Consider the following 11,291-nt stretch of genomic DNA (forward strand, 5'->3'; position numbering starts at 1 on the left):
TAAATGTCTTTATTTGTCAAATTAAAAGTATCCTTAATTGAAGTTAAGACATGTTAGAAGTGAAGATATCTTAAATTTGGCTTATTATACTCATTAATAGTTTGATTTCATTAACTAAATTCAAAATGTCCTTTATATTAATTCAAAGACTCCCTACCCTAAAACTTTAAGGGAAAAGTATTGCAAATATTCAGAATTCATCATATACATGATACACGCGTATCAATAAATCAATTTAAATGTATTTATTGACATGCCATCAAAAAACAAACGTCTCACTGCATTTCATAATAAAGCAAAAACAAAACAAAAGCATTACATAAATTCCCCAACACATAACTAAGCACAAACAGAAGCAGGTGCACAGAGCACACCTGAGGCATATTAAACTTAACAGCTGGGCCGCACATGCACAAAAGTAACCAATATAAATCCCCGAAAGCCATCCACCTCCCAGCTAAATGTGCAATGGCCAAGCAAGCAGAGGAACGCCACATTGTTATGTGGTGTAAAGGTAGTGATGATTAACTGATGTTAATAAAATTATGTAAAAATTATAATTGAGATCACTTCTCATATGGTGTGATATATGGAAGTTCATTTCAACCAATGTGATGGGGGAAGAAAATCATCCCCATCCCCAGAAAGTCATTTTAATAAGAAACGTTCACAAAATAATGACGTTACATTACATTAATGACATAGTATCTCAAAATAATAACTTCAAAATATTTTTTTAAAGTATCTAAAGAATAATGACTTAGAAAATAATAACTATGTAGCCTATTCCAAAATAATAACATAAAATAATGACAACTTTTACAAGTCATTATTTTGAGAAATCTTCTCACTTGATCAAGTTTGTGTTGCATCTGGGTTTTTTGTTGCGATTTAAGATTTCATTTTTTAAAGACATGAGCTTTAGACCAGCAGTCATTTGGTATACCAGCAGCCTGGAGGCAGCAGCGGCTCACACGGAGCATCTAACTTCCCGGAAACTGAAACACGAGGCGAGCAAAAACATTTTCCACCGGCTCTTTCTCTTTGTCCACCCACCTCCCTGCTGAAGCAACATCCACAGCAACACCATGGCGACTGTTGTAGATACAAAACTATACGACATTCTCGGTGTTTCTCCATCGGCAACTGAAAATGAGCTGAAGAAGGTAATTACACAGGAAGGGCTAAACAAACTACCGAGTTAAATTAGGTTTATGTTTCGCGTTTTAGAGTATTACAAGTGCTACAATCAGGAAATGCGTTGCTATGCGCAGCTAGCTAGTTAGCTGTGGGTTAGGCTAGCCTGCTAACAAGCTAACTGGCCTGGATGCTCATGTGGCGATGCGGCTGTAACGTTTAACAATAATGTGTTCTGTGAACTCGGGGTATTTATTTTAGCATCAGCCAATAATGATGATCTTAAACAGGACAGTTAACGTGGGTAACGTTAAACATTATTCAAAAGCGAGGGTGAGTTAACTCCGCTTGTGACGTTACGAATCAAGCGATTGACCTCACGTTAGCTTCAGCTCATGTGTTTGTCATGTAGCTAACGTTAAGCCTGTCGAAGGTTCTGGAAAGTCGTAACGTTAACGGTAGTTTACGTTTCCCAAAGGCTGGACATTACTAACCGATAGCTAGCTGACATATACCCATTTGTGTTCGTGAGTGTGACAAAACAATCAGAAGAAGCCGACTTGAGTTTCGGTCTTTGGATTACTGAAAGTCAATTTGACCGTACAGTAACGTTACTGTTAACGGTTAGAGTCTGTCAATACGACGGGTAATCTTTTACTGGCACTGCTACTTGCTGTGGGGCCTGAATGTTTTTTCACCTCCAGTCAGGTTACGACATGCACCTCCTAACGATCAATTCAACCTTACATTTGTAACGTTAAATTAAACCTCCGCTAACGCTAGCTGATTAGCTAACGTTACATATTGCGTACTTTTACCCATCTTCTTCTGAGCTAAACCTGTTCTAATTCTTCACGTTGGTTAACCATATGTCGTTTTTATTTTCAGGCTCTCGTTGAACTTTGTCGACGTTAGACGGGATGACAAACGCTTGTCACGGCTGATCACTAGAGTGATATCGTAACGCCATTTGTGGTTACTGTTAGCAAGATGTGCTAAATAGCATCCGCACGTTTACCCTAACGCTAGTGATTAAATGATCCGACATTTTGAACTGTCATTTTTTAAAGAAAACAAATGGTAATTCAGTTATAGGTCTAATGTAGTCTAAATCAGTGAGTCTGTCGTAATATAAATGAACTGGAAGCCAGTTACTCAGTGAAACATGGAGAAAATGCTTAAGTGCTTAACATCACGTGTGGTTGCGTAAACCGTAGATACGGTTCCTTTACATGGGTTTGAGTCATGCAGGTGTGTGATTCCAGTAAACAACGCATGTCTACAATTTTTAATTATATGAACTAATAAGGCTCTTTTTTGTTTTCTAGTCATACCGGAAACTGGCAAAAGAATACCACCCTGACAAGAACCCAAATGCTGGTGACAAGGTAAGCGTTTTGTCTCATCTGGTTTACATTTCGATCAAAGTTGTGTTTAACAGTATTACTGTTTCAATGTAAATTTAAAAGGGAGGAAACAACCATAAAATAAAATAATATGTTTATTACAGTGGTATGTACAACAATTATTGTCTCAACAAAAAGGATTTAAAGGGGTTGCTGTTGGGAGGGATTGATTGGAACCAACCTTCAGGGCCAGGGGAGTTTTGTATTGTTACAGTGGATATTTTCTCTAGTTTTGACAGTGGTTTAAAATAACTTTCCATTTTGGTTCTGCTTTTCTTTCCTGTTATGCTATAGCCTTGGTATTAGCTTCTGTCACTGCTTAATTTGTTTTTGAACATGCAATTGCATTTCCTCAGCCCTCCTATCATCACATACCTCCCACAGCTCTACATAATATTGTCATTAGCTTATAATGAAGCATTCTTGGGAAATTGGTTGAAACATTAGGAGTTAAGGGCCCCTCTTCCATCATTACACATATAGCAGTTCCATTTTCTCAGCAGGGGTTCAATTTAGCCTGGAGGCAGTATTTGTAATGGGGAAAGCTCTTGCTTTTATAATAAAATGTGTTCTACTCAGCTCATCCTTTCGCGTGTCAATGACACAGCCTCATAACTCGTGTTGAGATAATGCCAGAGAGGGATCTGACTCAACTCTGCAGTTCTGTTTTTGATTGCAGTCTTTGGCACCCTATTAAATTGCCTCCATTTTTTTTAATTTTCGGATTTAGTAGTGTGATTGTCCAATTCTGCCTTAATGCTTAAAAATTGAAACGAGTAGTTCAAATTAAGTGGTGTTAGATGTACAAATTGTACGTTTGCTGATTGGTAATATGTGAGTATATTGATTAATATTATATTAATTCATATGTAGTTATTTAACAGATTTACTTGTTTTCTAAGTCCAGGACCCTTTTTAAAGGTTATGTGGGTTGTTGAGTGACAGGGCATGTGAGATGTGGAATGACCCTTTATGAAAGGATAGTGCGAGATAGATAGTGAGAGATTAATGGAAATGTCACTTGGCCCTGAGCTGTGTTTAATTTACTGTTGTCATACTGTTTACTGTATGAAAATTACATTTTGTTAAATTGTTTTCTCTAAATATAGTTCAAAGAAATCAGTTTTGCCTATGAGGTGCTGACCAACCCTGAAAAGAAGGAACTTTATGACCGCTATGGAGAACAAGGCTTGCGGGAAGGAGGTGGGGGTGGCCCGGGGATGGACGATATTTTCTCCCACATCTTTGGCGGTGGACTTTTTGGATTCATGGGTGGCCAGGGGAGTCGCACCAGGAATGGAGGTCGGAGGAGAGGAGAAGACATGGTCCATCCACTCAAGTAAGACCAAGCTTGTACACTGGTGTATAGTCTACTTGAGATTAATGTTTGTGCTTTCTCATGTGAAAAATATTTTGTGTTGGAATAATTTAGAGTCCTTGGTGTTCAGAACAAGCCAACAATGTACTCGAACGCTTCTATCTTTTGTCACTTAAACAATATCTAAACATCACACTTTTCTTTTTACTACAGGGTGACACTGGAGGACGTTTACAATGGCAAAACGACTAAACTACAACTTAGCAAGAATGTACTGTGTAGCACTTGTAATGGGTAAGTTGTATAACCAACATGGTGCTACAGCCCTTGTTGATGTCTGCTTGATTATTTAGTCTAATGCAGTGTTTATGTTTTGTACGTTTCTAACAATGAATCCATCTCTGGGTGTGCAGGCAGGGAGGCAAGACGGGCGCTGTACAAAAGTGTACAACATGTAGGGGCCGTGGCATGCGCATCATGATCAGACAACTGGCCCCAGGAATGGTCCAACAGATGCAGTCTGTGTGTACTGATTGTAATGGAGAAGGTAAGGGGCACAGTGACCTAAACCGTGGTCAGGCAATTTGTCTGTATTATTGTGGCTCGGCCTGCACACATCCCTCACCTTGTCTCCTTTTAACCCACTCCAGGTGAAGTTATCAGTGAGAAAGACCGCTGTAAAAAATGTGAGGGCAAGAAAGTCATTAAGGAGGTGAAGATTCTGGAGGTACATGTGGACAAAGGCATGAAGCACGGCCAGAAAATTACCTTTGGCGGGGAGGCTGACCAGGCACCTGGCGTTGAGCCTGGGGATATAGTTCTTGTCCTGCAGGAAAAAGAGAATGAGGTGAGAGGGCCAGTCCCCCAATACTGTAGCCATACTCATCTTTTCCTGCCCTCTATTTCCCATATATGCATTAGGAGACATTTGTAATTCATTTATTTAGGATGCTTTTTTGCTATTATCATAGTTTTGTCGGTTACTAATTCTATCCTGTCCATGAAAAGGTGGCCTTAGTTCTAAGTCATCTTCCCTCACCTGGCCAACTCTTCCTACGGATTGATTCTTTTGAGGCCTGCAGAGCTCTCTATATGTATAAAATGTAGCATTTGGCAACATATGTCTGGAAACATCCATTTGTTTTTTTGAGTTGCTACATCAGACACAGTCATGTGGGTGCATAGGTAATAACCTTGTACATACGCTGTAAAAGAAGCTGTAAATGAATCCACAACAATCTGTCCAAACCGTTTAATCATGTTTCTTGATCGGCTACTTCTACCAAAATACAAATGAAAGATTTTTTTTAATTTGGAATTGCCAAGTGAGTGTTGTGTAAAACAGACTCCAGACTTGATGTAAAACCATATGAGCTCATTCTTTATTACCATTACTGAATGTAGCTCAACACGTCTCACAGCTGCTTCACCGTAAAGGAAAAACTCAAATGTTTACTGCATGTTCTCTGACATGTGTTGTCTGGTTTTTCCCTTTACTTTTGCTTTGTCTTATCCCTTTTTGATGCATCGACATTGGCTTTTTTTCTTCTTCTTTTTCCCCCCAAGTTTAGGCTGTTATACAAATGCGTATGTGGACTGCCTTTGATTTTTGCAAGAAAACCTTTTTGTGGAATCTCCATCCTCAGCACTACTTGGTGCAATGTATCTGTTTTGAAAGTATTTGGCATTTTGTGCAAAGATGGTTAAAAATGATCAAAAGAACTGTCGATATACTTGTCTGTCAAGAAGGTTGTGTCTTAATTAAATAAATTATTTTGATGAGGGAGGATAGGTTGTTCTAGAAAATAATATATTGTTACACATTGTGAAGCAGCTACAGGAGAATCTTCAGAATAATTTTAACAGCCTGCATACGTATCATACATGTTTGCTCAGGTAAGCTACCCTAAAACAATACAGCAGATGGGTGACCTGTCCACTGTGTTTTCCTGCCTTCGGCTTTACCCTTTGGCTAACTAGAGGGCAACTAGAGGTTAGTGCACTGCTGTAAATCAGCACATTAGCTTTGGGATTTTGTTAGGTTTTCTTCCATTTTTGTTAGTGGAAGCTGTGCTTTGAGTCCAAACATTCACACATGGTCTCACATGTGTTGAATAACCCAGGTGTAGACTGGTTTCCCACTCAATGAGTTTCCATAACCAGTTTCATGATAAATCATATTTTCCTCGTGCCGGTCAGAAAAATAAGTGTTACACAATTTCTGTGACACAGTTGCAGAGTTAGTCACAGCAGTCGGGTCCAGCTGGTAGTGCTTCACACCTCTTGACTGTTAAAGTGCCAATAACCAGATTCTCCTGACAGTGCTGTGCCGTCAGGGTTGACATTGTACACATTTAGGACAATGAATTACTCGAGTGCATTCCTGCCATGCTAACAAACCTGTAATAATCTGGTTCTCTTGATTTTAGGGTGCAACAAAGTTTGCTATCTTATTGCAGTTGTTGGACCACACACCCTATTTACATTTTTTTGTAATGGTATTTTAACTTCACTACCAAATGCATTTGTCCAATGAGAAACAACATGGGGCAGATCCACCAACAGACTGAGTTGTCTTCACACCTCATACTTTAGTGCTGGGGCTTGAGTCTGAGGTTGCCTTGCTAACAGCACAGCCAGCCATTTGAGTGTTTGGGCTGTACTTGAGTGAGACACCCTGAGACGCACCTCTTTGTTAGCAGGAAATGAAGACAGAAAGGGCAACCTTAATACAATTGTCTACCTAATGTGCACACCTCAATCCTATTAAATTAGTTTGAGACAAACTGAACAGTAATTCAGGAGCAGCTCCACAAATGCCTTACCCTTTTAGATATTGCTGCCAAATCCCTGTGATGGGTTAAAAGTATTAGCTGATTACTGATAAGCGGGTGACACTGTCGTCACAGCTAGCCCCGTCCCTCCCTGTCTTAATTGGGTTTCCTCAGCAGTGAAAACCAGCTTGTTAGAGCCAGGTAGCCTTTGACAATGCAAAGTGATTTGGGCTTAACTGGAACAGCATGCTGAGCTGCAGCAATGCCTCTGGCTCTTTCTCCCTGGAGGTATCTATCATTGATCTTGGTATATGTAGTGGATGGTGGAAGCAAAACGAGTTACTACAGCAAAACACTGACACATACTTTGGATGTTACTGACATGGCACATCTTGTGATTAATACATGGAAATAAGGTTGAGCCATGAAAATATGATAGTAGTTGTGTTAACAGGCAAGTTAATTTGCTTACCTGTGCATTCAGTAACTGAAGATGAGGTAAACAAATGTTTTGGCTTGTGGAAAAAATCAACTCTGACATCAAGCCTCTGGACACAACTGTAGGGGCTTTCAATGCTGCTTTTCACCAGCAGATGCTGTGGTATTGTCAAAGGATGAATAAACCATGATGTTGGTATGAAAAAGTTAATCAACCAATATTTTAACAATCTGTTCCTCTTCATTTTCAGACATTCAGGCGAGATGGTAACGACCTGTTCATGAACCACAAGCTGGGGCTGGTGGAGGCGCTGTGCGGCTTCCAGTTTATGCTTAAACACTTGGATGGAAGACAGATCGTTGTGAAGTACCCTGCTGGCAAAGTCATTGAACCAGGTTCAGATCTGTTTTTAACATTATTTCACCAATATGTACACAAATGATATTAATAAGGTAAAAGCTCTAATGACCTAGTTGCAGGAGTGTGTCGCATTAGTATGGCTTCGCACTTGAGCACACTCCAAACTAACTTGTGCTGTATTGCGTAAAAGTTTATGCAGGTAATGTTGCGTCTATGCTTCACTACAAAGAAGTCGTTGAATTCTACTCGCACACGTGATAAGTGTTAATATTTAATGGGACTTTTCAGATTTGTTTTAACACGTGTATGCAAGTAAAATGATTGCACACTTGGTTCTTGCTGAGAGCTGAATACAACAAGGAGGCATATTTAGAAGGTACTAGGCAGATCCAGCGAGGGTCGAGGCAAGTCAACTACTGTGAAACTGAGCTTTTTTTAAATCTGCAAAGTATCTCTTTGACGACATGACTTAACAAACTCTTGAGCAAAACGTCAACACCGACTTGGCCGTTTTGTAGCTTTGTCGCTCGCAGTGCTAACAGAGCATTTGGACTACATATCTGTGGAATCGGGTCTAATATTGTATGTTCCATGAATAAGTTGGGGTCTGTAGAAAGTCGGACATTTACGAAAAGCAAGTTTTGAATAAAACTCATTTTTTAATACATGATGCATCTTTTCCAGGCTCAGTCAGGGTGGTGCGAGGAGAGGGCATGCCACAGTACCGAAACCCCTTCGAGAAGGGAGATCTGTATGTCAAGTTTGATGTCCAGTTCCCAGACAACAACTGGATCAGCCCTGAGAAGCTTGCGGTATGACATTACTATTTTAAATATCATCTTTTGGCATCTTTGGTTCATTATAGTGAAGACATAAACATTTAGAACTCATACATACTCTACCAGTGTTGATTATAACATGTGTATTTGTCATAATTTATACAAGTACAAACATGATGAGGCTGTCTGTCATAGCCGCATTATGATATTTCATTATGTTTTCCATGTGTAGGAGCTTGAGGACATGCTGCCGTCACGGTCAGAGCCACCCATCATCACCGCAGACACAGAGGAAGTCGACCTGCAGGATTATGATGTCAGCCAGAGCTCGACATCGGGTAGCCGCAGAGAGGCCTACAACGACAGCTCCGACGAAGAGGGTGGTCACCACGGGCCAGGGGTACAGTGTGCCCACCAGTAGTCCCATACTCGCTCACATACATCCACACATATGACCCACGTTGTACTTGGGGAGAAAATGTAATGAGTTGCAGAGTAAACAAGGTGGAACTGAAAAGACTTGGTAGTTCCTCAGACACTGATCAAATCAACATATTGAATCGTGGCACGTGGAATTTGTTGATTAATGTTATTGACCTGTGTGCTCGGATTATTTTGATCTTTGTCTGAAGAACTCGCACTGGGGCAACCAAAGAATTATTACACTGCACCTGAAACAGATTTAGACACTTTAAACAGCAACTTCAGGTCGAAGTCATATAATGTATTTAAGATGTATCAAAACAAAAGGTTGCCCCTGTAAATGCCACGTAGGACTTATGATCTGGTGTTCAAGGTGAACCCCCTCACCCCTCTACTTCTCTGTCTGCCCCCGTTAAAGTCCATTCCCCTCCGCTAATAGGAACTCCAGATCAGTCAAAGTAAGGAATGTTTCTTGTTTGCTGAGTGTGTGACTTGCATTTTGTTTTCATAGTATTTACAATAATTAATTTAAGAACTAACCAATGTGCATACAGACAAAGCAGCTGAGCAATGTGACGTGCAGATCCTTGGGACTCGTGTATTCATAGTATCATCCACTCAGCGCCATTCGTAGGATTTGTTTCAGATTTTTACAGCTTTATTTTCTTTGTAGGTTTCTACTTGTGTTTTTTTCTTTTCTTTACATTTTAATTAAAACAGAAATTTGGTTATTGTGTATATCATTGAACTTGTTGTTGGCAAGTTTCATCAGCTGCTGTATTCAAAGCTGTGTGGTTTTTAAAAATGACAAGAACGTATAGCCTGTATCCGTGCTGAGACCATGTGCATGTAAAAAGCTTTGGTTCCCGCACTTATCAAACAAATCATCAAATAAAGCAGCACACTTCTTAAGAAAATGTCTATGAAGTTGTTGAATAAACTGTTGAAATATCATGTGCTGTGTGTGGTGCCTTGTTTTCTTCATTCTCAATAGTCTCAAAGATACCTCTAGTTGTATCTAGCCGTGCAGATTGGTTCTGATGGTTTGAGACCAACTTCAATACACAAAAGGGTTGCATAGAATTGGCTCTGTGGTGCTCAGAGCCTCAAAATGTTACACTGGAAAATAATCAACTATTCCTTTCCAGAAACAATGTGTCGTGACCACAGCTAATCCACAGATAACGTCAGCGTTGATTGCCACCTGTTCTCAATAGCTTTTGACGGCAAATACCACCTGACCAAAATGCCTTGGTGCTCATTTTAGATCCACTAAAAGTTTCCATCATCAGTCAGTCACCTAATACAAGTGAATGAGATCACACGCCATCCTCGATGTAATCTGAGTGAATGGAAAGAATTTCAGAAAAATGCACTGTAATGACTGATAGAAGTCCGGTGTTGGGAGAGGCAGATTTTTGAAATTTCTCTACTGTCTTTTTGTTTTGCCACGTTAAATTTTTATCTGTTGAAAGAGCCAACAAATATGTTTTATTTACTTGCATGTTAGTCATGCAATTTAACCACACCTACCTGGTTGGATTAATAGCCTTGTCATTTTAACTATATTTCCCCTAAAGTTCAGAGGAGTACTGATATCGGCTGATATCGACAAATTTCATATATGAAAAGATAGATATTAACTTGTTTTTTGATTGACCAAATAATCATTAGATTACATATTTACATAATTCTTTATTTAAAAAATGTTCAGTATTAAATAAACATGAAATAAATAATCATTAAAACAGCTCGTTATTATGAAATATGTCATCACATTTTCAAGTTTCCATTTGTTTTGAAATGTATAAATCACTCAAATGTGTATATGAGTCAGGAGTCCATAATTAAACTTGCATCATTACAGGCAGGACAAATTTGCTAGCGTAGTTTGTGTTTTTTAAACCCATCGTGTATGAGTCAATTTATGGCTATCATGGTACCCCTACCAGTATCCAGGTCGTGTTTAAGGGTATTTTCCGTATGAAGGCCAGTCTTGTAACTTCCCCCCATTTTATGACCACATTTTCATTTGCAATATGAACCTTTAAACGGTATTCCGAGATGAGCCTGAGAAACCGGTAAGAAATATGAGGATATACTTCAGTAGTAAAAGTCTGCCAACGTCCATAACCGCCTGTTTCACCCGACGTAAGCACCGGCGTCGTGGCTTAGATGGTTAAAGCGCCTGTCTAGTAAACAGGAGATCCTGGGTTCGAATCCCAGCGGTGCCTTTTGCTCTTCTCGCTACTTTCCCAGTAAATACTTACAGTCGTTGTCCACACTGATCAAATCCCTCTATACAGTACAATTAGACGTTTAACAGACACTATGTGTTCCCTCTTTAGAAATATGCTCCGTGACTCCTGTGAAAATGCCGAAATTGAATTTAAATGTACTGTACATTCACTAAATCGGGGAGGTTTGTAGTACACCCATCTGACCACATGGGGGTGGTAATGAAAAGGCCTACTGATCCAATAATCCGTCACAGTACAATTGGGTGAAGAAAATCATGAAGCAACCGTAAATTATATGCACTTTTCATTTCAACAAGCAAACGCCGTTTATTGGGTGATCTATACTTCAGGGCGATGTCTACAGTTTCTATCTATCCGTTTGTGACATTCAATCCGGCTGTGAGGAGGGAAGAAG

At 39.6% G+C, this 11,291-nt stretch overlaps 1 protein-coding gene and 1 non-coding gene across 3 annotated transcripts; both read left to right on the forward strand.

The window, feature by feature from the left end:
* Positions 1–957: 957 nt before the first annotated feature.
* Positions 958–9,590, forward strand: dnaja2a (DnaJ heat shock protein family (Hsp40) member A2a). Of its 2 annotated transcripts, none has more exons than XM_029426092.1 (9): positions 958–1,166; positions 2,466–2,525; positions 3,653–3,882; positions 4,075–4,155; positions 4,275–4,408; positions 4,512–4,708; positions 7,325–7,469; positions 8,119–8,246; positions 8,446–9,590. In XM_029426092.1, exons 1-9 carry the CDS (start codon positions 1,089–1,091, stop codon positions 8,632–8,634), a joined length of 1,242 nt encoding a protein of 413 aa, XP_029281952.1. In that variant the 5' UTR covers positions 958–1,088; the 3' UTR covers positions 8,635–9,590. The 2 variants fall into 2 exon arrangements, with proteins under 2 accessions (XP_029281952.1, XP_029281953.1); XM_029426093.1 differs by lacking the exon at positions 958–1,166 and adding an exon at positions 1,396–1,470.
* A 1,206-nt stretch (positions 9,591–10,796) lies between these two features.
* Positions 10,797–10,870, forward strand: trnat-agu (transfer RNA threonine (anticodon AGU)). Its single transcript has one exon. It is a non-coding gene; the product is annotated as a tRNA-Thr (tRNA).
* The last annotated feature ends 421 nt before the right edge of the window (positions 10,871–11,291 follow it).

This window comes from Cottoperca gobio, chromosome 3 (assembly GCF_900634415.1).
Source record: "Cottoperca gobio chromosome 3, fCotGob3.1, whole genome shotgun sequence".
NCBI classification, from domain to species: Eukaryota; Metazoa; Chordata; class Actinopteri; order Perciformes; family Bovichtidae; genus Cottoperca; species Cottoperca gobio.